General features: G+C 38.3%; 3 protein-coding genes across 4 annotated transcripts; all 3 read right to left on the bottom strand.

Annotated features, from left to right (window-relative positions):
• Positions 1 to 943: 943 nt before the first annotated feature.
• On the bottom strand, positions 944 to 3,796 carry LOC101297042 (protein GrpE-like). The gene is made up of 6 exons (XM_004294379.1): positions 3,628 to 3,796; positions 2,793 to 2,982; positions 2,518 to 2,705; positions 2,170 to 2,337; positions 1,668 to 1,796; positions 944 to 1,202 (listed from the first exon to the last, which is right to left on the bottom strand). The coding sequence occupies exons 1-6, from the start codon at positions 3,763 to 3,765 to the stop codon at positions 1,107 to 1,109; spliced, it is 909 nt and encodes a 302-aa protein (XP_004294427.1). The 5' UTR covers positions 3,766 to 3,796; the 3' UTR covers positions 944 to 1,106.
• Positions 3,797 to 4,247: 451 nt separating this feature from the next.
• Positions 4,248 to 7,284, bottom strand: LOC101297622. 2 transcript variants are annotated; one of them, XM_004294381.1, is made up of 4 exons: positions 7,121 to 7,284; positions 6,646 to 6,777; positions 6,375 to 6,532; positions 4,248 to 5,216 (listed from the first exon to the last, which is right to left on the bottom strand). In XM_004294381.1, the coding sequence occupies exons 1-4, from the start codon at positions 7,138 to 7,140 to the stop codon at positions 4,444 to 4,446; spliced, it is 1,083 nt and encodes a 360-aa protein (XP_004294429.1). In that variant the 5' UTR covers positions 7,141 to 7,284; the 3' UTR covers positions 4,248 to 4,443. The 2 variants fall into 2 exon arrangements, with proteins under 2 accessions (XP_004294429.1, XP_004294430.1); XM_004294382.1 differs by having other exon boundaries at positions 7,000 to 7,131.
• A 17,527-nt stretch (positions 7,285 to 24,811) lies between these two features.
• Positions 24,812 to 27,673, bottom strand: LOC101295898. The gene is made up of 5 exons (XM_004294375.1): positions 27,539 to 27,673; positions 26,749 to 27,333; positions 26,477 to 26,641; positions 26,230 to 26,387; positions 24,812 to 25,242 (listed from the first exon to the last, which is right to left on the bottom strand). The coding sequence occupies exons 1-5, from the start codon at positions 27,550 to 27,552 to the stop codon at positions 25,013 to 25,015; spliced, it is 1,152 nt and encodes a 383-aa protein (XP_004294423.1). The 5' UTR covers positions 27,553 to 27,673; the 3' UTR covers positions 24,812 to 25,012.
• Positions 27,674 to 27,714: the final 41 nt, after the last annotated feature.

Genomic DNA, 27,714 nt, shown 5'->3' with positions numbered 1-27,714 from the left:
AAAAAAAAAAATTATAATTTGTAACAACTTATTGTCCCTTGTTGTAATTTTACATTAATGTATTTTAATATTTTAATAAATCAACAACATGTGGGGTGAACAAAGTGATTTGTGGGGTGGCAAAAGACGCACCCTTGTCCCTTTTTAAATGACAAGAATTTGTATTTAGACTAACCTCAATTAAGGGAATTGACAAATGACACTTATTTTGTGAGGACTTTAAGTCGGAAATTTAAGCTCTCAAATTTCACAATTATTTTTCCGTAAAAATTGCTAATTTCACAGGATAAAAATCCAAATAAGGAAACAATAATAAGAAATTGGGAATTCATTGCTACAAGCGAAACGTAAACGCCTTAGGTGTGTGTTGACCATGCAATCTCGCGTCATGTAATGTTGTATGTATGATAGAAATGGTGTGTGACAGGGCTTGAGGTTAAAAATCCAAGATGAAATCCCGATGCATCGCGGATGTGGAAAGTGCCCTATCAACTAGCTTAAAGACCGATGAAAAGTAAAAGAGGACCACGAGGCACCGAAGGCGCCGACCTCTACCATCACTTTATAGTCAAGAAAGATAGGAAGGCGTCTGCCATAGGAAGAAGGGTATTCAAGTTCAAATCCTGATCTATCAATAGGCGGTAGTATGTCCACCAGGAAAGGCTTCCCTTGATTCAACGGCAGCTTCTTATCCGGCTGGTGCCAACAGCTAAGCGACTGTTATAGCCCTCTAACTCCCCCTCCGGCGAATGAGTTATGACTTAATTTTGATTAAATTCTCGGGAATTCACTTGCATCCAAACACACTATATTAAGGTATTTCAATAGAATTTGGCTTCACGGGGAGTTGTGGTGTATAAATTACACTAGGATGCACGTAATAATAACAGAATTAGAACACATGCCCGTAATGATCCTTAATGTCATCCATAAGCTCAAAACTCATACAAAATGTGGAATAACAATTTCACTGGAAATAACGTTGGACCTGAAGTCATGGAATAACATTAGATCTCATTCAAGTTTCTTGAACACATGCTAAAATTTGGTCATGTACTTCAAAACACCAAAATGTCATAGTGAATTCTATTATAGCAGTAAAAAGTTCAATTGCCACCATCTTCCCCAGCTGCATTGTTTTCCGCTTGAGTTACACCAACCTCAGCCGGCCTAATAACTCGATCATGAAGTATATATCCAGGCTGCAATACACAAATGCAGGAATGTCTTTATTAATGTTCTTAATTCTACAAGTCACACGCAGTAAAACAAACCATAAAATGTGTTCTTCCCACAGGCTTGAATTAAAACCCCCCATTTTTTAAATCCAAAAGCAGAGGTGCAAAAGCGTGGCAAAAATCTGTTATCTAATCAAATATATTATGCTTCATGTTTCAGACAAAATCAAAATCACACTTTATGAATTTTTTCCTAGATTTTATGCAAGGTGATGATAAAAAGACTGCTCATCCAATTCCAACTTTCTGCATGTCATGATAGTTAAATGCTCAATCAAATCTCAGCACATAAATTGTGTCCCCAAGGTTGTGTTCCCAAAGGTTGCACACTAAAAAGTAGATTATACTATTGATGCCAAGCAGTAGTTAAACAGTAAATTCATTTCCAAAACATATAAATATGCAAAGAAATTATTACTTGCAGCATACCTTGAGAACTTGAGCAACAGTGCCAGGAGGCTTCGAAGGATCTGATACTTGGAATACAGCATCATGCCTATGTGGGTCAAATGGCTCATTTGTAGGATCATATTTTTCTATACCGTACTTTTTAAACACCTGAAATGAAATGGATTGAAATGTTAGGAGGATTGGAGGTAAAACCAGTCAGTGTAACAAAACCATAACTTAATACACCAGTAGCCAGAACAAAAATCATATCTTGATATACCGGTAGTCGCAACATGGTATGTCAAATATAGATTTGAACTTCTTAAAATGAGCACAAGCCCAACTGACACGATAGGTGTTCATATATGAGAAAAAAAAAGGTCATTGATCTAACTTTATGTGAGTTAACAAACCATATTATAAATCATCCCATAAACACAAGCAGCTAAAAGGGAGAACACGCTGTTTAACTTTGAAATACCAATTTATTCAGTCAACATTTCTGGGTGACTGATTGTAATTATTGATAAGAAAAGATTACCTCAGCAAGTTGTTTCTCAGTCATTTCGACTCCTTCAAGAAGAGTTTTCAAAAGTGGTAGAGCACCAGCAGAATTCTCAGACTGATCAAGTTTTGTGAAACCGGTTTTGGTAACAGAAGCAGCTCTACCTAAATTGTCTGCAACATCTAGTAAACTCTTTGCAAAGTTCTGCAATATAATTCCAAGCACTTATCAGAATATATCTTCAGAATATTTTATAATTTATTTATTTAGTATTTTGTGGTTGTTGGATCTGTGAATAGAAATTGTACTACAAGAATGAGGTAAATACAAACGCAATGACTTGGATTTGAAAGCACAAAAAGTATGCCAAAAGTGGACATGAACCTGTATTGAAAACTTCTTCGTATTCTCTGCTTCACGCCTTGTTCTGTCCATGACATTTTCCATTTCTGCATAAGTGCGTAGGACTTTATCTTGCATTTTCTCCACCTCTTTATGCTTTTGCTTCAGAAGTTCTTCCTTTTCCGTAAGAAGTTTCACCAGGTCCTCGGTAGACAAGTCTTCGTCGGAATCTGAATCAGAAAACGCAGTTCGTTTAGTACCTCCTCTCAGATTACGTTGTCTCCTAACATTGGCAGACTGGGAATCAGGAATAGAACCTGATTCTTTGGTTTGATCAGCCGCTTGTGTATCCCCACCTTCAGACACTTTAGCATCACTCTTCTCAGAACCTCCATTTCCAACCCTTTCAGAAGGCTCCGGAGATGCAGATGAAGAGAATCCAAATAGTTGAGATATAGAAGAAGTTGGGGTTGAATGATGCAACAAAGACACCTGGCTCAGAATTAACTGTTATATGAGAAAATAATGAAAATAAACGTAAATTGCATGAGTAAATGTGCATTCAACAGGTCTTCAAACTCTCAAGATCAACAAACATCTTTGGATTTTTCGTTTACTCTCTGTTGACAAATTATACAAACTGGATAAAGAAATCAAATATCTTTGAGTAAAGTGAACATATTGAAGATCAAACCTAATGACAATCAAACTTTACGCCATAAATGGTTTGTAAATAATAAGTCCGGGGTGAAATTCTAACCAAGCAGACACATAGCCTTCAATCATCATTTGGTTAATCAATGTTAGCATATGATAAGGACACAATAAGTTACTTCATTTTATTAAGTACACTACAGATACCAGGCTAGCATCTATGAAAACAAACCCAATATTCAAAATTTAAGAACATGAAATCCCAGGAACCCAATTGCCAATACCCAAACCAAGAATTGACATAGCATCCAACACAATTATCCTCCAAAATTTGTTCAACAAAAAATAAAAACTTTCTGAACTAAAACAATGGGTAGCACAAAAACACCGCTTCATGAGTTATGGTATCAAAATTGGAATCCATAAAGCATATAAAATTGGCAAAATTTGCAGAAACAGCTTAAACCCTAGCAAAACCCTAGTGAGAAATTAGGGCACCTTATTGGGCATGTCCTGAATCAGAGGCTGCGACTGATTGGAAAGGATTGGGAATCGGTGATTCGGCTGGGCGGCGAAGGTCACTGCGTTCCTGGGGACGGCCCTCGAAACGCGAGCAAAAACCCTAGAGACGAACATGGCTGAGGGAGAAGGAACTGCAGGGGCAAAATGGGAATATGGAGAAAAATGGGGTTTTCAGAGAGAGTTGATGAGAGGGAGGGGCTTTAGGTGAGATGAAAGAAGAGAGAGAGATGCTTGTGCTTGGAGAGAAAGAAAAAACACAGCGGTATTCAGGTTTACCAAGATGCCCCCGGTTTGCAGACATAACTATGGGATTAGGAGGGTATTTTCGTCTAGGAACTAATTTGGTTTTTGTTGGGGTTTTAGGAAGATAGGTTTCTCTTCACTTGGGGTTTAGAAACCTCCAGAACCCCAGAATCTGAACAAGTGGCCAATTGTGTTTCATACCAGACGATGTCGTTTTGAACCAAGTCACTAGGGTTCCATAATTCCATTCGTTCTGAAATACACGGAAGAAATAAAGGATAACAAGGCATCAACACAGACAAAAGAAAAACTCTCAGCAACCACAAAACACAAGCGTATCAAAAAGTGTTTTCTTGGATAAGTTGTAAGACAGAAAGTTGCTCATACATACAATATGTATTGTAAACATATGTTGAACAATTTCATAAGTTTCATTTCATAAGTCTATAACATACCCCCATAGAACTCTACCTTCACTGGCGTATCTTCAGCAAGGAGAGAGAAACTGTATACCCCCTACTTTGTTACAAGAAAAAAAGAAAGAACATTTTAAGATGGAGGCTCAAGCAATTTAGTCCTATATTGTGGCCCACCGTCAATCAACCGTTCAATATCGGCTGCCTTCTGCTGTGCTTCCTCAAAATTTACTTCCACTGCAGCAAGCTCGGCCTTGAGCCTCTTCCTTTGAGTGTCTAGAGTGTTCATTTCCTCCCTCAACTTCTTTGCTCTTTCAAGTTCGTCCTTCATACCCAAGGCCGTCACAAAATCTTCCTCGACCCAACTCAAGTCGAATTTGAAGACCTGAAGCTCTTCCCATAACTTCCTCAGGTCTTGACGAGATTGCACTGTCAGTTTCTGAGGCTCTCCGGTGTTCAGAAAATGCAACAGTCGACCCAATGTTGTGAACGCCCATTGAGTGAACTGTTCGCATTGGTCCTGCATACATTCAACCAGAGAAGGGCGCAAGGAACAAACCTCCTCCAGCAATGGAACAAAAGCGTTATCGATTTCCCCAAAACCTCTAAAATTTGAGGTTACACCACTCGGTAAGGAGCTCAGAAAAGGCTCTTCCTTGACAACTGGAGAGTCAGCATGGGTAGGCTCAGCATTCATTGGTACTTCTCCACCCAAGTGCTGCACAGGTGCAGAACTACTAGCTTCGTTGGCTAAGGTTGTAAGAGCCTTAGGAACTGAAACATTTGCTTCAATGACACAGGTATCGTTCACAAGATACCCTTGCGTATGGTCATTAAGCACAGTCAAGGGAATTAACGAGGTGAAGCCCCAGTCGCTGTCGTTCTTGTCAAAGATATGTACTGTTTCTGCAAAATCAAAATACCAATGATTTCAAAAGATTGATCATGAAGATAGCTCACCCTAGGTACAAAACAGAAAGCAGTAGGAATTTGTAACAGTACTAATAGCGAACTCAATTAGATGTTTCATTGATAAACATAGACCACAATAAACAAATGCATGAACTATCAACTAGACATATTCTTAATTAATATTACCTAAGGCAATCAATGACATATTTCACAATGGATATTAAATGCACTAACAAACAGTTCCCTTAAGCAAAACCGAATACACTGCCAGAGGAAGCATCGCAGTTCCTTATACACCCAAAAAATTCAAACATTACAGATAAACAAAACCTATTCATTTTCAATGAATCAAACTGAACTAATACAAACAAGCTTCCATTGTGAACAGATGTATACACCTTATTTTGGAACGTGCACTTGGCATTTAATTCCACTCTAATTAACTATTTAAATGTACCTCATGTATTCACAATAAGACAAATAAGTACTTAAATCTACTAACTAACAATTTCCTTTACCCGAACACAATAACAGTGCCTCAAAAAAGAACGCAGCTCAAATTTGGCACACAACCAGGTATGACGTATCTAGTCGCAGCATCTCAGCCTTTAGACAGCATCTAATTGAAAAACTACGGCTCATGCACGTCCTTTTGATGGATCGAACATAAGCAACTAGACATGCAGATGAGGAAAACACTTTACGTTGTGACAACTATTCTATTACCATGTAAGGTTAGAGCGCTAACTAGATCAATTCGATTCTACTTTTACTTAATGGAGTAATCAGTTACGCACACTATGGAACATAGATTTACTACTATTCTCCTTAACTTCTACCCTAAACAATATGTTTTCTTATATGGCACGCACAACTTTTCCATTTGTATTTTTTTTCATTTCCACCATCTTGTATGGGTACAAAATTCAGTAAGCATAGAGCAACCAGCCAAGCATTAAAATGAAAACACAAAGAACATCATATTTTGCAGTAGATGCAATACAGAGTCAAACCAAAGCATCCATAACACAAGACACCAATCACTTGTTTCATATACACAACGCTCATAAAAAATGAAGCAATGGCAATACAATAAACAAAAACAAAATCACAAACATGAAAAGACACAACAGTAAAGAGCAAGCAATATACCCTTTGTAATCGATCTTCTGCGATCTAATTCATTGCGCACAGTCAATTTAAAGCGGGCAAGTCTAGACCACCCAAGCGGCAACTCTGAAGCGCCAGCAACGTCCAAATAGGCTGACATGTGATCTACACAATTGCCCTTGGGATACACCAAAACCCGCCTGCACAAACAAACCATATCATGTCCAAGACTGACATCTAACAAAGGGTTACAAAGCACTCAAATGTTTAAGAATGTAAATCTCAGGACTCGGAAATTATTGAAATTATTTACCACTGATAATCACCGGTGTCATCGGTGATGAATATATTTGAGTACTTCTTGCCTTTGGATAATGTGGAGAAGTTGTAAATTCTCCACACGAATGTCACCGTTATGATGTCCTCCGGTGCAAGAGTGTTCCATCTATCAATAACACAACATCCATCATCAGTCAATAGAAAAGAGAAACCACAGAAACAGAGACCATATGTATATCATGCAACAGAAACAAGATTTGAACTTTTTTCGTATCAAAAAAGAAAAAAGATTTGAACTTTGAAAAATACTGCATAACCTTGTGTGAAGATTTGTTTAGGGATCAGGGTTTTCACCCAAAAACAGATTTGAACTTTGAAAGAGGCATACCATTTAGGGATCAGGGTCTTCACCAAAAACAGGCCCCAAATAAAATATAAGAAGAGGGATTAAACTGCATGCAACGATTTGAGACGGATCCTGAATGTAAAAAGGTAATTGAAAAAGGTACCTTCCCATTGCGGCCTCCATGAGATTGACTGAGAGATTGAAGAAAACTAGAACCGAGGAAGTGAGGAAGGCGAGTGAGCTGGAGAGTCTGAGAGTGAAAGGGACAGTTTGAAAGTCTGAGAGTGAAATGAGATTTGCCGACTCGATTTACAAAGACAATCAGAGAAAATTCTAGCCACCCACTTGACCACTCTTTCTATTTTTTTTTTCTGTCAATTCAGTCAATAACCTGATATTAATGACAATTTTATTGACATCATAATACTATATTATTTCACTTTTTTATTTTTCTCAAATTACAATAATTAGAATGAGAGTCTAAGTCATGAATGTTGAAATAGCTGAAAGTGATTTCAATCAAAAAAAATAAAAAGAAAGACATACCTGAAAGTGATTAAACCAAAGAAAGAAGTAAATATTTGACGGCAAATTATATGAGCAGTTTGCATGAGAAAAAAAGAGTGTTTGGTGTACAAAAATTATTTTATTTAGCCGTTAATTTATTAAGGACATGCATACGTAGAGCGAAATTCTTGGTTGTGACGGGTTTGAAGTAGTTCTCCATTTCTCTAACTTAATTGGACAAAAGCCGACCAAATCTTTGCATGCACAACTGTAATCATTTATTAACATTTCTTGAAATTTAGATGGTGAATTGATCGTATATAACGGAAATTTGAAGACAAAAATCATATCTCGTTTGAAATCTAAGACGGACAATAGGCTTAAATCTGATCCAAATTATACATTTGATTCAATTATTTATTACTCAAATCTCAAGCAAACTAAGATATATAAACTAATGGTTTGGTTTTTTTTTGCTGTTGAAGAAATTGGAATGACTCTCATTAGGCTTGTAGCCAATAACGACGGTAAATGATCAATGTATGAGTAATTTGAGGACTACTCACACACAAAATACAACTTAATCCACAACTACAAACCACGAATTGAAAAAACAACATCAAAACTACATGTTAAAAAAGTGGACATGAATACTAGAAAACAAATAAAATTAACCTCTAAACCTATACGACAGCAAGACAAAGTAACCGTCCTAATGGGAATTGATGCCTAGGATCCATTGGTGTACGTTTCCACTCAACAACCACTAAACCAGCTTTGATTGAATAACAATAGAGGCTAAAAGTGTCACTCCCACGAATAGCCCATACACATGCCTGACACAAATGATAAAAAGAAAAGAGAAATGGAAAAACCCAAAAACAAGTCCATTCAGCCACACAGATCGATGCAACCCAAAGGAAACTGAGGCCAAAAGGCCCATATTCCATCTCGTTCCTTGCAGTCATCCTAGTTTGACCAATAGCGGAGCAATTTAAGGGAGCTTGCTACCGCCGATTAAATTTGGCGACTTTCCTAGCCAGAAAACCCCCTCTACCATCAGAACAATCAAGCGTCGCCTCTCAACTTGTTTTGTAGATCAAGAACCAACGCTCGTGACACAGACCTTGAGTTCGCCTCCCTATAATTCAATGCCCGGATTCAAAACCAATTTCCGATTCCGACAACCCTACCTGAAACCGCCTTCTATTGTCGTCGACCGCACAAATTTGGCAAGCGACAACCTCTGCTCCTAAGAGTGATTCACCAAACGACCACCACAACCCAACACAAACCACATCAACCCGATCACAAAAACGCGAAGACCACCTCTCCTCAATGCTCGAAGGGAGACACCTAGTCGACCTTGAAAGACGACGCCGAGATGTCCTTGAGCAGGCGGAGATCCACTGGATTTGCCGCTACCGTGCTGAGAACAAAAAAAGCGTTTGGAACAAAAGTTATTTTATTTTGCCGTTAATTTATTGTGAATGGGCATACGTAGAGCGAAATTCTCGGTCGTGGCGGGGTTTGAAGCAGTTCTCCACTTCTCTAACTTAATTGAACAAAAGCCGACCAAATCTTTGCATGCACAGCTGTAATCATTTGTTAACATTTCTTGAAATTTAGATGGTGAATTGACCGTATATAACGAAAACTTGAAGACAAAAACCATATCTCGTTTGAAATCTAAGATAGACAATAGACTCAAATTTGATCCAAATTATACATTTGATTCAATAATTTATTACTCAAATCTCAAGCAAACTAAGATAAACTAATGGTTTGGTTTTTTTTTGTTTTTTTTTGAAGAAATTGGAATGACTCTTATTAGGCTTGTAGCTAATAACGACCGTAAAACGATCAATGTATGAGTAATTTGAGGACTACTCACACACAAAGTACAACTTAATCCACAACTACAAACTGCAAACAACCTCAAAACTACACGTTAAAAGGGTGGACATGAATACTAGAAAACAAATAAAATTAACCTCTAAACCTATACGACAGCAAGACAAAGTAACCGTCCTAATGGGAATTGACGCCTAAGACCCATTGGTGTTCGTTTCCACTCAGCAGCCAATAACCCAGCTTTGATTTAACAACAATAGAGGCTAGAAGTGTCACTCCCACAAATAGCCTATACACAAGCCTGACACAAATGATAAAAAGAAAAGAGAAATGGAAAAACCCAAAAACAAGTCCATTCAGCCACACAAATCGATGCAACCCAAAGGAACTGAGGCCAAAAGGCCCAAATTCCATCTCGTTTCTTGTAGCCATCCTAGTCTGACCGACAGCGAAGCAATTTAAGGGAGCTTGCTACCGCCAATTAAATTTGGCGGCTTTCCTAGCCGGAAAACCCCCTCTGCCATCAAAACAATCAAGTGTTGCCTCTGAACTTGCTTTGTAAATCAAGAACCAACGCTCGTGATGTAGACCTTGATATCGTCTCCCTACAATTCAATGCCCGGATTCAAAACCCAAATATGATTCCGACAACCTCGCTTGAAACCGCCTTCTATTGTCGCTGACCGCACAAATTTGGCAAGTGACAACCTCTGCTCCTAAGAGTGATTCACCAAATGACCACTGCAACCCAGCACAAACCACATCAACCTGATCTCAAAACCGTGAAGACCGCCTCGCCCTAATGCTCGAAGGGAGACACCTAGTCGACCTTGAAAGATGACGCTGAGACGTCCTTGAGCAGATGAAGGTCCACCGTATTCGCTGCCGTTGTGCTGCACATAATTAGGGTTTTGGTATATTTTTTTAGAGAGACTGAGACTCATGTTCTATTATCCTCCACCTTTACTTGGGGAATCATTTGTTTGAACTTTTTCTCTCGTAGAAGCTACAAATTCAATTTGTTAATATCAACATATAGTAATTCTAAATTAATGATTTAGTTAAAACCATTATTTCAAACTAGTATAAGGGCTTACTTATCCGCTTGATACATGAGCTTTTGAGGACTAGGAGGTAATGTGTTAATAAGACGGTTGCGCTACCATGTTTTGTAATAACTTAAATGATCACGGCTAACGCAACATTCATCCGTAAGGTGTGCATATTTCTTAACATTGACAAACACAATCAACTGAGAGCTTGGACAAAAATCTTGTGTAGTAGCTAAACCGATCAGTCACTTACTTAACTAGGTTGAATTCCGATCTTAATTTTTAAAAACTAGTTATAACAACTCGTTTCATTCTTGCTATTGCAGGTACATGCAGTGGCGGACGCAGAAAGTTATGTAAGTGGGGGCAAAAAAAAAAAAGAGTTGAGGCTAAGTAGCCTCTAGAGTCGACGACTCAGTGTTCATTTCCATCTCTCTATTAATTTGTAGTTCTTCAGATGGTTAATCTATATTATTCTGAAAAATATTGGAGTCCTTTTCACCAATCATATGAAATCCTAATGAAGCACTATAAAATTACAAGCTTTCCGACTTCGAAACTTCAATATATGAATTCAAGTTAAACCAAACCCCCCAAAACCAAAAATCCAATAAGAAAAAAAAAATCACCTAAACTGATACCTAAAACCAAAAATATAATCGAGAGAGTCATTGATCAGACCCGATGCCTGGGATATTTTCCTTTGTGGGATATATAGTAGATTCTTAAACAATAAGTGCATATGTCAAGTCGTGACTGGGGGGAAAATCAAATAAACATTGACATATATAAGAAGGTAGTTAGCATGAAAGAAAGTTCATTGGGGCAACTGCCCCCACTGCCCCCCTCTTCGTCCGCCTATGGGTGCACGTAGCTTCTGTAAATCCATTCTCGTTAGAGCAAGTTCATCCGTTGGGTTAGAATGAATACAGTGACCTGGGTCACTGTGACTGGGCAGCAGTTTTCACCCATTTAAAATGTGAGATTGTTGTCATGTGGCAGTGACTGTTTGAATTTTAAATTATATTTTTAAATGCAATTAATCGTTTTATATATAAATAAATAGTAATTTATATATATTATATGTCATATTAAAATTAATGTTTTTATTTCATGACATTTAAGTAACAAGTCAAGCTTAAAAAATACTTTTATTTGATACTGTCTAATGAAAAACACAATCTAAATTAACTAGGCATATGTAAAATTAGCTATCAATCCAGTGAAAAACACAATCTAAATACTTTTATTTATTTTTATAAATTTTTTCTATAAAATTATAAATCAAAAAAAGAAAAAAACCTTAAAATTTATTCTCTGGGCTGCTGTATTTCTTCTCTGGGCACCCATATTTCTTCTCTGGGCTGCCGACGGTGAGTACCCACCTTCCGACGGCAAGCACCCCAGTCTCCTCCGCACACCCAGCAGCAAGCAGCGCAACTCCAGCCTCTTCTGCACGTTGCCGCTCCACATGCACAGCAGCAAACAACGCAACTCCAGCCTCCTCCGCAAGCACAGCAACAAGCAGCCCCCTGCCTTGCGCCACCCCGACAGCGAGTGCACCAGGCTGCAGTTCATCGTCACAGTCTTCCTGTCATCATCACACGCTCGTCTTCTTTCGGTTGCAGTTCGTTCGTGCGCGTAACCTCCTTTCCAGGTGCGTCGATCGGTGCAACCTGCGTTGCTGACGCAAGCCATGAGCTTGGGCAGGGCTGAGGTGGCTGCATCTCGCCTGGGCTGGTGTTCTCCTCTCACCTGGGTTAGATATCTCCCTAAAAATCTAACCTGGGTTGGATTGGGGAGATAACTCATTTATGGGTGGAAGCAAAAAAATTTGGGCTGGGTTGGTTACTTTGCCTGTGTGGATCCAACCTGGGTTGGATTTTTTTCCCACCGGTGGACTTGCTCTTAGTTTGTGTATTGATATTGACATTCGCTAAGTCGACTTATGCCTTTGCTAACCTGATTTTGTTTGTTATCAATATGATTTATGATTTATGTCATTTTCTTCCACTTTATTTTCACAATGTTCTTCACTTATTATGTGATAAAAGAACCAAAGACCAAGTAGCTTGTCTAGGAAGCACAATGGCTGAAGGTGCTAAACTATGAACCTCAAAAGATGGGGAGCTTAATGCAGAATATAAATTATATTGATTTGCACAAGAATTACCAACAGGTGGTTATCAAATAGTGAAATAGAGACAAGAAAAATATATAAAGAACCAGAATCGTGTTCTAGGATATTCTGTATCTTTCTAGATATTCTTTATGTGTGTCTTGGCTTTATGCCAATAGGATATGTAGTTTGACTAGATCTATGTATTCATATCCTTACCATATTGGTATTGTGTAATTCCCTATATAAAAGGCTCCTATCAATGAATAAGATGATTCTCTTGCTATCTCTTTGTCTCTACACTTTATCTTTCATCACGTTATCATGCACTTTGTTCCAACCCTAGAGCCAATAACCTACCATTTGTTTTCCAAACCCTAAAAAACAATTTTTCTCAAACCAAAAGTTCTCGGCCCTGCCTCGGCCTCGACGCTGCCGCTGCTCCCAACCGCCGCTTCCCGGCCGTCAGCTTCGCCTTCTTTTCTGGTTTCGCCGATCGAGCTTTAGATCAAGAAATCTGAGTTTTTCGAAGAAATTTTACCATATGTTTTAAACCCTAAACTCTTCAAAGTTCAATAAACTCGGGGGAGATAAAGTGCTTTCTCCCCTTCTCTTTCTCCATCTCCATTCTATGCTTGGGATTTTGTACGTGCAGGTACCAAAATCCCAAAATTTTATTTGTGGGTCAAGAGTGTGTTTGATCACTCTTGATTTCTTGTCCGGGTTGTGTATGATCAACCCTGACCTTTCTCCGGATTGTGTTTGATCAATCTGAGGCATTTTTCGAATTGTGTTTGATCAATTCGCGGTTTTTCCGGATTGTGTATGATCAATCCGTAGGACAAACAATTAAATATTAAAAGCATTGTTTGTGACCTCTATCGAATCTTATAACAACTTGGTTTTGTATGCAAGAGCAATGTAACATTCTGCTCCTTTGAGTTATGACGTACTCGATACCTGAGTCGAATCTTCACTTGGTATCTATAGAACCTTTTATTGGAAAGGATTAAACGACATGTTTTGACCCCCAAGCTAACAAGCCTAGATGCCGAGATTGTACATCTCATGCGCTCAAAGTCTTTGACGCACCACATCGACAAAAGCCTTCAATGACAATCTGTGCAAAAAGCAATGACCACAAAATACTGTGAAATGCACTCATGAAGCGTTTCTTGAAACGTTCATATAACTCTACTTGTTGAATTATTAGTCTAGTGGATTGCTTACCACATTAATTGACTACATATTGTCAATGATCTTTTGTGGCATCATGATCCATAATCTTTAGTGGATTCGATCATCATCAAGTTTTCTAGGTCCTCCAAGTTGGTTTGGAATTACTAACGAGACTTGATTTTGATTATATAATTGCAAACGAGAATTGTATATACGCTAATGCGATAAACGTATTTGGGATTATTCCTTAATGTGGGGACAACAATATGGGTCATGGCAACAGTATAAAACACCGTGCCGATGTCTAGAAAAGAGGGGGAGGTGCCGCCGACCCTAATGGCAACACTCCCAGTCTAGACTCCAATTATATTTGTCAAAACTACTCACATCAGCTCATGACAATGCAATCGTTGTAGATCTTCGGATCACTGGTTCAAGATTGTCAAGCTCCTTCAAATTGTGAATGCATACAAAAAGGTACGGAAAATCAATATGAGGACAAGAACGTCATCCTCATGATCGCGAATTTCGAAGATTCGGTTCCTGCTCTAGCTACCCCTGACTTTGACGTCATTAGCTAGACATTGATTTTCTTTCCAAGCTATATGTAATAAGGCGTCGTATCGAAGACCTTCGTCTATTTGGGACCTCGATGTACTCACATTAGCAATAATGAATGCCTTGAGAATTTTTTCGAAGTTATGAAACTATTCTCCTCTTATGGTTCGTATTGATTCACAAACAAGATGTACATATTTACATTATCCTTAGAAGCATGGCATATTTACAATCTATATGGTTAGATTGTGCCGTTTTGGTCTCTTCCAAGTGAAGATGACACACGGCCTTGCATCCTCAAGAAGGATCGTCAACGTGTTTCCGGTTAAGTCTTCTACCCTATAGCGGATTTTCCATAATCAATTGTTCAACTAGGCTCATCCAAGCTCAGTGTGATGTCTTAGAATTGTCCGAAATTAAGGAGATAGTGGTTTCAAGTGTGCCTCGCACTACCAACCCTCCACGGACATGCCTGGTCATACTGACTTGGAGTTACCGAAATCTTTTGATTTGGATTCCTCTATGCTATTAAACCAATTGCCGTCTTGCAAAAGTCGTTGAAGACTTATCAAAACCGGAAAATTATCATCATGATTGAATCCTCTAAGTTCTCTGAGTTAGTTTATGTTTATGTCAAGGAGCTTTTGCTAACTAGTCATGGAGTTTACGACCTTAGAACAACCAAAAGGACTTGATTTTGATCATACACATGTCACTTTTGGCTAAGGCAAAAACCTACACGCCATCTGCAAGCTTCACAGCTTCGCACATGCCAATTCTGCGAAAAACATGCAATCTGTCCCTTCTGGACAGTCAATTTCGTTTGAGCTTTGTGAACAGCTCCGGACGAACCAGATAGTGAGCTTTATATCATTGGAAAGCTCTACGAGTCTAGTTTTCAGAACTTTTTGCGGTTCATCCATATCTATTTTAACGAAGAAGTTATGGCTGTTTTAGTGAGCAAAGGTCATTCTGTGCGGAAATTTTTATGCACTCTCGGGATTGCAGCTTTTCGTAGCTTCTTTCAATCCTTCTAAATGGTTCAAGTGGAACTATTTACTCTTTTATCTACTATATTGAGTGCCTTGCAGATAGTGGAACTATCCATAACATTCTAAGGAACCGGTAACTATCTCTGAATTTTGTGCCTTGTAAATCTTCTGTGACTGCAATGATTGAATCATACCGGTCATTTAAGGACGCGGTTTAGCTTGAATCTTGATGCCTCATGGCATCATGATCAACGTCATAGATGCTCTCTATGCATTGAGAGGCAACCGAACCATGTTGAGCTTTAAAGACATTCATGCTAATAGTTTTCATTTGAAAACACATTGTGAGAATGAATAAGAATTCTTTTGTGTATACCTTCTCATGAATGCAAACTGAAATGCATTTTAGAGAAGTTTATGAGTCATTCTGGTCGACTGTATGTCACTATGATTCAAATATCGAATCACATGTTGTCGCCAAACATGATATTTGGGACACCGACTCATATAGGCTTTGGTTTGACCAAATCGGTCATCTTGGAAGAGACATAATGGTCCAAATCTTGAGAAATTCCCATGGACATCCATTCTTCCGCTCAAAACGAAGACATTCGGGATCTAGCATCACCATGAAGCATGGTGATGACCCGGGGAACATTGACGTCACCCGAACACGGCTTCAACTTCCTGGAGGCTGTCCGGTCAACTCCTCAAGCAATTGACGTGCACCGGCCTTCCCTCGATATCTCATTGGCCCCCTGCAATGCTCATTGCTCGTTTTGAAAGCCTATTCATTAGCTAAATTAGGAGTGAGACCCTCCTACGCTAAATGACACAAAAGTGAACATTCCATTCTTACATCAAACTATGTAGATAGATACAACCAACTTGCGGACACCTTTTTATGCTTTCTTGGGAAGACACGGTCTCGATAAGTATTTCGATGACTGTATTGATGATGATTTTCTATCAATCGGCTTAGATGCTCTAACGAAAGTGAGGTCTACATATACTCCCATGATTAGTCAAGGTCTTTGCTCTAAAGAGATATCCGTTGTTTTGTCTAAAGCAAGATGACAAATATGTGTTAAGAGATGGAGTTCCCATCTAAGTACAATAAGACACATCAATGTACTCAACACAATACGAAATACTTGACATCTCATTCGCTATGAAAAGTTGTAAAGTTAAGTGTAGCTATGCGCCCACGCATCGCCAATGTAATGACAGTAACTCCTTTTTCAATACTTAATGGTATGAAAGGTTGAGGCTTATTCTATCCCTACATAAGAAAGACACATCAAAAGCGAAATCAGAATCTGCCAAGTTTCGTAGGTCAAGTTCCACGGGACCTACAAGAAATCTCACTCACTCGAAAATGGTGAAATTGGTACCATTGGAAAGGTCTATGTGTCTACTTTCCAGGGACACTAATCATTTGATCATACCTATCATATTGAGTGAGTTATGGCCATTTTCGTAAAGTAGGACGAATCTATCCGAGAATCTGATTTTGGCAAAACAGTCAACTTCGACTGGACTACAGCTCCTGATAAACCAGAATGTGTGTAATATACGGTTGGAAAGATAAATGAGTCTAGTTTCCAAAACCGTTTACGGTTCGTTCATATGTATTTCCTAGAGGAAGTTACGACTGTTCTAGTAACTGAAGGTCATGCTGCGCGGAAATCTGATTTCCTACACGAACTTATGTTTTGAGTTTAGAAGCAGCCTTTTCCTCAAGATCTATGTGTAAAAGATCATGTTTGAGAACAATACGGCATGATCTAGATAATCATTGCCCAATGCCACATTTGAAGACATGTTAAAGAGTATTGACATGCTAAGTTAGTGAAACTTCCATGATTAGAAAGAATCAGGAAGAGCCCTATGATTGATGTAAAGATCAGGGGGAGGTGCGAACTTCAGGGAGAGTCTATCACATACATACATGTCACTATCAAATGTAAAGGATGCGTTGTACTCTTTTTCTCCTACGATCAAGGTTCAGTTTTTCTCCCACGTACAGGGTTTTTGTGACTTGACGAGGTTTTTGACAAGGCAACAGATCAACAGCATCGGCATATCAACGCGCGGCACAAGGGAGAGTGTTCTAGGATATTTTGTATCTTTCTAGATATTCTTTATGTGTGTCTTGGCCTTATGTCAATAGGATATGTAGTTTGACTAGATCTATGTATTTATATCCTCACCATATTGGTATTGTGTAATTCCCTATATAAAGGACTCCTATCAATGAATAAGATGATTCTCTTGCTATCTCTTTGTCTCTACACTTTATCCTTCATCAAATCGGATCACAATGCTGATAATCTCTTAAGGGAAGCTGTGCGATGAGCACTAGCCCTGACACCACGCAAAGTTCAGATATAACTAATACGACAACAATCTTCCTCATTTCAGCCTTTAGCCATTAAAAGGTTATACGTATTTAAAAATTATGAACTTATTGGAGAATCTAAAACTAGAATATTCTGCCCATGAACTAATTAAATTTCTGAGAATTATCCTTGAAATAACATGTCGAAGAGAGCAAACACAGCGCCTACTTCAGAGTTTGTAAATACTGAAGTCTGTACTATATGTTCGCATTCTTCGGCAAATGAAAGCATTCAAGGACAATTTTCAGAACTCAGAATTCCACAGAACGGCTAACCCCCATAACCTAGCTCCTTATCCATGTCCATCTTTTCAACACCTTCAGCCTCTTCCAATTCTCTTCTTGCTACCTCAAGCTTAGCCATTAGCCTCTTCTTTTCAATCTTCAAATCATCCACATCCTTTCTCAAGCTCTGTATTTGTCCTTCCCTTTTGACCAGCTTATTGACACGCAAAGCTCTTTCAACATAAGGCTTCAGCCAAGCCAAGTCAAATTTGAAGGCCTGGAGCTCATCCCATAGAAGTTCTAGCTCTGCGCAGACATCATCTGTCATATCTTGAACCTTTTTTGTTTTCAAAAAATGTAGAACTCGGCCTAAGGCTGTGAATGCCCACTCTTTAAACTTCGGACTTTGCTTCATCTGGCATTTAATGAGAGAAGAGTGACAGGAACAAACTTCATCTACCAGTGGAAAAAAAGCTTTTTCTATTTTGGCTAAACCCCTGAAATCCATTAGCTCATCAGCTGATGTGGATGACACATCCTTATTTCCTTCGCAATGGAAATGTTAGGAAGCTTGGTGCCAATTTGTTCAGAAATTGGTGCACTGTGGTAGCTGGCAGGCACCTGTTCACAACATGGTGTCTCCCATTGTGCTGAAATATCTGGAACATTCACAGGCTGCACATTTGACGGTCCCTGCCCCTCTTTTTCCTTCCCTAAGGATTCCATACGTGCAGAAATTCCTTGGTCTTGTAAAATCTTAGCATCAGCTTTACGCACTGCAACCTTGGCTTCAATTATACATATATCATTCACAAGGTACCCATTAATATAGTCATAAAATTGACTAAGAGGAACTAACGATTTGAAGCCACAATCCCTCTCACAATCTTTGAATACATGTACAATCTCTGCAAATAAAAACATCAAAGGTCATTAAAAGAAAATAGCATTAATCCAATAAGGGATCGTAATATATAAAGACTAAGCATTTAATAGACAGCATTCAGGTAAGGGAATTTCGACACACTTAGCAGTGTATAGCATTGTATGCAGGTCAATCTTGTATCACTGTAATTCAAGTAAGATGTACAAATGCGTGCTTTCGATGGTATTCATCTTTTCACACATGATATTAGTTCCCAGTGAATAATTCATATGACGAAGCTATTACTTTCAGCAAATGCACGTCAGCTATCAAGGACCTCATACACTTATCTCAGTAGCCAAACAGCAAACCGCAGTATAATAAAAAAAAAGTTGCCCCACTTCATTAAAGTATCAAATTGCAGCAACTCAACCTTCTTATTCTCTATTTCAACTGAAAATAAATAAATATGATTTTCGTGCATCCTACCCATTTTGATGAATCAAATCAGGTTTATCCAAACATGATACAAATTGACATGCAGATTAAAGATATCCTTTAAAAATTGATAGCTAAAATCAGCAAGCTTCTGTCATCATAGCTGGCAAATGTTTTATAAGTCCACAACAATTTCAACAGTGAACTATGTTCCATTAACCTGACTGAACCATATATAAGCAAGTTCAAGTATTAAGACTGCTAGTGCAGTAAGTGAACTTACAGTACTATCTCTAATAAACAAGAGCATAATGCTAAATGCCTTTTGAGTTTTGAATGTGAGAAACAATGTCTTTCTCGAGTCTTCCCAGGGCAACATGAAAAAAAATGGGAACAAATGAACACTAGACAATCTGAAATCAATTGTTCCTTTGACTGAGACTTCCCTTTATATTTAAAACTACTCTACTTCACCTTAACTGGTCGCTTTTCCACCTCAAAACACAAGATACAAATTCTATACTAGAAGTTTTTTTTCTCAATCTTTGTACAGTTTTACATTTACAGTTATTGCAATTAAATCCCATGGACTAGGGTCAGAAGAAAAGTTGATAACAAATAAGAACTTAAATAAGTGCAGTTGGCAGTCAGTCACACATTATATTCTCATCATGTAGTCATTCGTTCCTTCGTACCAAGGCTGAGAGCACATAAAATGAAATCCTCCATAAGAGGATGCAGGAATTTCCTAGTTCGTTTTACATCATTCTGTAAAAGTTCAAGACAACATATACAAATAACAGAAAGAGAAGAGAATGTACCCTTTGTTATTGACTTGCTGCGCTGAAGTTGATTAACCAAGGTTAAGCTGAATTTGGCATATTTAGACCAGCCAAGTGGAAATGCCCTAGTAGATGGAATATCCAAGTACACCGACAAGTAGTCCTCCTTGTTTCCCTTTGGATACACAAGGATTCGCCTGACAAAACCAACCATGCTAAGTTAAAAACCACAACATATCACATAAAGCAAAGAACTTTTTAAGTATGTGAATGCTACGAGAAACTTAAAAGTACCATTTAAAACCACCGATGATGAAAGGCTCGGAGTAAAGCTTGAAGGTGAATGGTTTAGAGAAACCGTCAATTCTCCATGTGAATGTCACAGTTTCATGATCCCCCTCCACTTTTCGCTTCCTCATTCTACGAGTCTTCTGAATTAGTTTACGCACCCTTAGGTTCTTCAGTCTAGCATTTCCTTGATTCACTCCATCAGCCTTCCGATGCTTCATTTTACTAGCAGCAGCAGACCCAGGTGGAGCTACACTGCACTCATCCTGAACCAAAAATGGGGCACACACCGGAGGGGGAACATCAAAATAGTGGCATCCCAACGTCATACTAAGCCCCAAAGTGGCTAAAAAAGTCGCCACGCAGTTTTGTTCCCCCGATACACACCGCAGCGAACATCTCCAGCTTTTCTCAAGGAGCTCCTGGCAGTTTCTAACAAACCGAAACAGAGGGTGGCTCTCGTGCAACAATTGATTCAATACAAGAGTTACAGCGACGTTTGAGTCACTCTCCACCTCAAGAGGAGCCCACCCAGATTTCCAAGCAAGCTCCAAGCCTCTGTACAAAGCACAAAGCTTTGCCTCAACAACTTTATCACTTCCCAAATTTAGTGCAAATCCTGCTACCCATACTCCCTTTTCATTTCTAATCACACCTCCTCCTGCTGCGCTCCATCCGCTCACCTGAATCCCAACCACATTGAGTCTATACCTCTTGCCCTCTACTTTAGGGCTCACACACTTCCATCCTTTGTGGGGACACCTCCATGAACACTCCAAATCAAAATCACATTTTTCACTGTTAAAAGGAAGACCCATAAACTTAGATCACTATCTAAACCCAATGCAACAAAGCAACACATAAAATTCTTAATTTTCAAAATTGAAATTACAGAATGAAACCCATTACAGAGAGAGATGTACCTTCTCATTGGCGGTGCTCTAACTCAAAGAGAGAGAGGAAAATTGAGATTAGGGTCTGAAACGTACAGTCTGATAGGTATTAAAGACAGTGAATAGTGCAATTGAGTGTCACGCACCACCGTTGGAGCGTGGTGGTTATGGCGGAGTGTTTGTGCAGACTTGCTGGAGTGAGTTTGAGAATTCATTCTGTTCTGGCCTTCTGGGGTGGTTCCATTAATTGGCTTTGGGTTCTGGACTTCTGCCTTATTTCCTGTTTCGTTAAGAAGACCAGGGGTGGCTCTCCTGTTACGGCCCGGAGATTTCAGTTAGATCAGGGCCGTAGGGTTGATCATACAATCATTCATGACCAAATCGGTTACCGGTTACCGGTTATATCTCGTCTTTATGACAAACAATTATTACCTTACCTAGAAAAATATTACATACATAATAAAAGAAAAATACAACAGAAAAATGATTTTTAAGAATTTGAAGGACAACCCCTGCGGGAGCCATTCTAATGAGGACTCTTAAGTTGAGGATTAGTTGAGGACTTTTCGGTTTATGGTTTAAAAGACCTATTTTTCGATCACATCTTGGCATCTCATCTATTCAGTTTTTAGGTCTATATGTGTAGATTAACCTTACAAATTTTCAGTCAAATCGGTTATCATTAAGGTAATAAACAAGATCAAATTAATGGACGAACTAAATCTGTCAATCATGAACCGTTCAAGTTCATAATTGGTAAATCACACTTATGAATGTCTTAGCGATTTTCAATATAGTTGAAAATTTGCAGAAATGATCTACTCATAAATACCTATAAACTGAACGGTCAAGATGTAGATATAAGATTGAAAAGTGGTATAAGCCGAAAAGTCCTCAACTAGTCATCAACTTAAGAGTCCTTATTAGAAGGGCTTCTCAACCAACTTAAGAGTCCTCATTAGAAGGGCTTCCCAACCACTGCAAGGTAGTGTAGTGGTTTTTGCCTTAGAGCATCTCCAGCAGTATTGCTAAATCAAATTTTTTTTGAAATTTGTCAATTTTTCAAATGAATAGGAGCTCCAACAGTATACCTAAATGGTTGCTAAATTTAAGAATTGCTAAACAAAATTGAACAAAATTGATAAATTTGTCAATTGAGCCATGAATTGCTAAAGAAATACTTATATTTTCCCTTCTTTTTTTCTCCACGTGTCAGTTTATAATTTGTTAAAAATATTACTTAACTTACACTTAGCAATAACTGCTGGAGCCAAATTCTTATAACAATTGTTAAATCTCATAATTATTGCTAAATTTAACAATAGTTTTAGTTACATTGCTGGAGATGCTCTAAGGTGTGCTCTTCAACCTAAAAGTGGCCAGGGAAGGAGCTGCAATGTCTGAGCCTCCAGCGGATTAGTCATTGGGCTTATGAAGTTTTTGGGATACCACGATCTTGAATAAAAAAAATAAAAATAAAAATCTAAAGGACATATATCTCATAAATACAAAACATATATTGATGTTTTAAAACCGAAATTCGATATGTGTTAACTGAAATGATAGCATTATAGTCACACGGATGTATAATCTTTCATCAATGATTTTGTGAGGTAACAAATGGCCTCCTTGCCTCAAGTGGAAGGTGTCACTAGAAATAGGTGGCGAAAAATATGAGCCAATGATAAGTAGATGGTGACAGACGGAGATGGTTGGTAGTGAGTTTGAATTTGTGGTGAAATCAGACTCGTACCTGAGGTGCCTCAGGCACCAAACCTTGTGAGGACACCAAAATTTTCTTTTACACTAGAGTTGATTAATTAGTTTAAGAGAAAGATGGTGCAATATATAGAAGTTTGGAGCTGGGTTTGGCTAGGTTTCTCATCTCCTTTTTCTCAATTCGGCGTTCGTTTTTTCTTCTTCTTGTATGACCATTAGAGAGGGCAAGGCATCGTTCTTAGCACTCACCTCAGGTCTTTAAATCTTAGGTCCGGCCCTGGATAAAACTAGTATATAATAGAGCTCTTTTTCACTAATTTTCACTAATAGTCCACAACCATAGGGTACATACCAGTTTGATACCTCAATTCTCAACCCTACCAGTGTATGTATAGTACCATGAACTTCAATTTTTTTCCAATACTCAAGTATGTCTTTCAAATTTCGATGACAACCCCGGTATTTGATCAAAAAGAATGACGACCCGGTTAATACTATGCGGTGGCAAGCACGTGGAGGCGGTAGGACCCAAATGAGGGGCAAAAGTGTACAAAAAAAAAGAAGAGATATTATATTTACATTTTAGGTGATACAGTTAACACATCTAGTAACACACCCTATGATGAATTGATAATAACCAATCACGAAACAAGTGAGAAGTTTGTAAATAAAATTAAGAAGTGTGGATAGGAAAATATATGGAGTGTGTTAATAGAAAAAAATATATATATGTTAATAACATCACCCTACATTTTATGAGGATAAAAAGTGTTGAGGTCTATTTTCACACCATATTTTACGGTAATTCTTAGGGATCCGGCTTCTCTGCTTGGACGAAGCAGAGCTTGGATTTGCTTGGACTCATCTTAGACTGACATGTTGTATATAAGTGATCAAATGGACAAAAATTAAAGCAACTCCAAAACACAACTCTTACCACACACACAGCATATCAAACTCTCTCTCTCTCGTAGCTCCTGTCAAGTCCGTTCGCGAATATGGCACCCTGTGGCGGTGGTGTTCGTATGATGCCGACAGAAGTTTGGGGTCACCGGAAAAGAGTTGAAATATAAGGACGACACGGATAAAAAATGGATCAGGTTGGGGTGTATGGTTGTCTCTTCTGCTCCTTGTTTCTAACCTCTTTCATTCTCGTCGGAATCGGTATTTAGTACTTGAGACTTAAAATTTAGATGGGGATTCGGTTTTGGTACTTGGTCATTTATACCAGATTAGTTTCGATTCCATATTTGCATCGATGTTGAATTTGGGTGATCTGATTTGGGTTTAATTGAATTAGGGTGGTTGTTGCTTCATTCGAATCGAACCCAGAGGCTCAACAGATGATGATGATGCTTTGATTATGATGATTATCATTTTCATATCTTACATATGCAGATCATGCATCCAGACCAAAGAAGAGGAAGCCAGAAAAAGACCAAGAAAATTATGTTGCAATGACGTATTATTTAGTGTGGCAAAGAAGAATAGTGTTTTGGGGTTCTTTAATTATCATCCGTTCGATTACTTATAGATGACGTGTCGGCCTATGAGTGATGTCCAAGCATATCCAAGCTCTGCTTTCTCCAAGCAGAGAAGCCGGATCCAATTCTTAGACCAAAAGTGGACGAAGATACTACATTAATTACAAATCTATATACCAAAGTCCGGTCGCAGCATAGATTTATGGGGAGCCCTTCTAGTGAGGACCTTTAAGTTGAAGACTTGGTAAAGACTTTTCGGTTTATAATTTAAAAGACCTATTTTTCGATCACATCTTGACATCTCATCCGTTCAATTTTTAGGTCTATATGTGTAGATCAACTCTACAAATTTTCAGCCAAATCGGTGATCGTTAAGATAACAAACTAGATCAAATGAATGAACGAACCAAATATGTTAAACTTGAACCGTTCAAGTTCATAATTGGTAAATCATACTTATGAATGTCTTAACAATTTTCAATATGGCTGAAAATTTACAAAAATGATCTACTCATAAATACTTATAAACTGAACGGTCAAGATATGGATATAAGATCGAAAGGTGGGATAAACCAAAAAATCCTCACCAAGTCCTCAACTTAAAAGTCCTGACTAGAAGAGCTCCCTAGATTTATGTACATATCATGAATCTTGAGGATAACCATTAGCTTGATCATCATTTTTATTATAGATTTTTTTTTACTCTTCATTCTGCTTCTCCCCTATAATGAGAGCCTCCATAGGTGCAGAAATGCTGGAACTTGGGTCTTCCATGATCTTCACTTCAGCCTTACGGACTCCAACCTCGGCTTCAATGATACAAGTATCATTCACAAGAAACCCATTTCTTTGGTCACGGAGAAGAATTAGAGGCGCCAAGGATTGGAACCCAAACTCACTCTCATGGATACTGAATACATGTACAGTTTCTGTAAATAAGGATATCAAACACAGACATTAATCAAGATGCATATCTCTTCATGAAGGTAAATAAGAAATAATAAAAACAATCAAATTTAGTTCGGTTGAAACACTTCAATCAAGAATTCACAAGAATGCATTTGCAGTTAATACAGTTGATACCAATAAGCTTCTATAGTCAAAGGTGGTCAAGAAGTTGCTATTTCAAAACAATATAGAAATTGTGCAACAGTTTTCAATAACAGAAGTAAACCGTCCATATAGAAATAGTGCAAATAGAGAAGGAATGTGAAGTAAGAATGCAAACCCGTCTATGAACTTACACTATATTAGGTTAATCAGCAGACAGTAAAATAAAATAAAGCGAGCTGTCATATTTTCTTGTGTAGCAAGGAAAATGGATTGCTCAATAGATAAAAACTGACGAAAATGAAAAAAAATTAAGATTCTCAAAGATTTTTGAAATTGTCATTCCTCGAGACAATGAAATAAGGCAAAGCAAAGGAACAATAGTTTCTATGCTCTTTTAAAAAAATAAAAATAAATAAATAACAGAAGTTTCTATAGTTTTGTCGAAAAAGGCATAAGCACCACTTTCTCCTTCTTCAAGGAGTCTACCAACTAGAGCAAACAAGAAAACAAATTCCTTAGTTCAATATTCTCTCCAATAGTACTCTATTTGAGAAATTATATACAGTTGCTTTTACAAGTTTAGAACCAAATCCATAAGTCAGACATGAGCTTAAGACATGTTCTTGTTAGAATTTGACTATCATTTCATAAAAAGATAGAAGAAGGCAATCAGGCATTGATTTGTAATCACAAATATTCTTTTGCAGTAAGCTTGACTGTGAGACAAACTCAAAGCACAATTTCAATAAAAGGATGCAACAAACACCATCACAGCCAATAAAGTAGGATTAACATATAATGACTAGAAACTAAGAGAAGCACAGCATAAATGTATAACACAACAATATAAAAAATGTAAGTACCCTTTGTGAATGACTTGCTGTGATTAACTTGATTGACCATGGTTAAGCTGAATTGGGCATATCTAGACCACCCAATAGGTAAATCTGAAGAATCTGGAACTTCCAAATACACTGACAGATGGTTTGTGTTGTTTCCCTTTGGATACATAAGGACCCGCCTGACCAAACCAAGCAAGGGGAAACTATAACATAGAAAAAAATATAAAAACTTTGAGCATATCAAATAGCACGAAAGACGTGAAATTACCATTTAAAATCACCAATGATGAAAACCTCAGAGTAATGCTTCAAGTTCAACTCAGAGAAGTTGTCGATTTTCCATCTGAAAGTCACAGATGCAAGATCTTCCTTTTCCAGACTCACCTCAATTTTCTTACTCTCCCCTGTTATCGGATTCTGACTTGTCATTGTCCTTCAAATTCAAAACCATAAAAGCACATAATATAAACAAGCTTAAAAGATAACTCTCAGTACCTAGGGACAAGGCCAAGAAACAAAACTGAGCTAAAACAAACAAACCTGTATTGCATGGCTTTGGGTGTAATAAACCGGGGCCGAGCAACCCCACTCTGATCCTCAGCAAGCAAAGGGATACAATGCGGAGGTGGATCAGTAAAATAGTGGCAGCCTGGCTCCAATGTACGCCCATGTTTGGCCAAAGAATCAGCCACACAGTTCTGCTCTCTATACACATGACGCAGATTATATGTCCAGTTATGCTTAAGCACAGCCTGGCACCTCTTAACCAAGTCAAACTGAGGGTGACTATAGTCCACCTCAACCTCATTCACCATAAACATAATAGCCCTTATCGCGTCGGTTTCAACTTCAAGAGGATACCATCCAGAACTCCAGGCATACTCCAAGCCTGTAAGTAATGCCAAAAGCTCAGCATCAATGGCTTTACCCTTTCCGAAATTTGCAGAAAATCCTCCAACCCATTGTCCGTGTTCGTCTCGGATCACACCGCTTCCTCCTATCCGCTTGTGCGCTGTCCCATCCACGTTAAGCTTGTACCAGCCCTTCCGGGGACAGCTCCAGGACAAGAACACCTGGTGCTTACTCTTAGAATCCTCCACCAGTTTCAGTTTCTTATCTTTCTTTCTGTAATTTTGAAATTCAATTAGACAATGTAGTATAATTGAAGAAAAAAAAAACTAAAATTCAACTCCCATCTATGTTCAAATCAGAGAATCACAGTATCAGATTTCAGAGTAATAAACAGCAGTAGCTAAGTTAGATTTCAAACCCTAACTTGTTCAAAGTTAGAACTAAGAGAATCGAGACTACGGATCAGAGAGAGACTTACTTCCCTTTCCCCATCGGAGAAAGCAGAGAGTTGAAAAGAGAGAGGAAAACGGAGGGCGAGTACTGAGCTTGGAAGTCGTCGGTTTTCAGTGAAAGTGAGCAATTATTGGTTGCACTGACTGCCGCTTTCTATGGCGGACAATTTGGGCGTCTCTGCTGCTATATTTTTTCTTTTGT

Source organism: Fragaria vesca, linkage group LG3 (assembly GCF_000184155.1).
Source record: "Fragaria vesca subsp. vesca linkage group LG3, FraVesHawaii_1.0, whole genome shotgun sequence".
In the NCBI taxonomy this organism is placed as follows: domain Eukaryota; kingdom Viridiplantae; phylum Streptophyta; class Magnoliopsida; order Rosales; family Rosaceae; genus Fragaria; species Fragaria vesca.
The sequence above is the reverse complement of the archived record's forward strand: the minus strand, read 5'-3'. Positions and strand labels throughout refer to the sequence as shown.

Excerpts from the sequence above, each read along its gene's own strand:
- LOC101295898 (XM_004294375.1), bottom strand. Across the intron at positions 26,642-26,748 it reads CCCAAAGCCATGCAATACAG|GACAATGACAAGTCAGAATC; the intron begins GTTTGTTTGTTT and ends TTGAATTTGAAG. Across the intron at positions 26,388-26,476 it reads ATCATTGGTGATTTTAAATG|GCGGGTCCTTATGTATCCAA; the intron begins GTAATTTCACGT and ends TGGTTTGGTCAG.
- LOC101297042 (XM_004294379.1), bottom strand. The coding sequence starts at position 3,765 with ATGTTCGTCTCTAGGGTTTTTGCTCGCGTTTCGAGGGCCGTCCCCAGG. Across the intron at positions 2,706-2,792 it reads TGATCAAACCAAAGAATCAG|ATTCCGACGAAGACTTGTCT; the intron begins GTTCTATTCCTG and ends TTTCTGATTCAG. Across the intron at positions 1,203-1,667 it reads CTGTTGCTCAAGTTCTCAAG|CCTGGATATATACTTCATGA; the intron begins GTATGCTGCAAG and ends TGTGTATTGCAG.
- LOC101297622 (XM_004294381.1), bottom strand. The coding sequence starts at position 7,140 with ATGGAGGCCGCAATGGGAAG. Across the intron at positions 6,778-7,120 it reads ATGGAGGCCGCAATGGGAAG|ATGGAACACTCTTGCACCGG; the intron begins GTACCTTTTTCA and ends TGTTATTGATAG. Across the intron at positions 6,533-6,645 it reads GACACCGGTGATTATCAGTG|GCGGGTTTTGGTGTATCCCA; the intron begins GTAAATAATTTC and ends TTGTTTGTGCAG.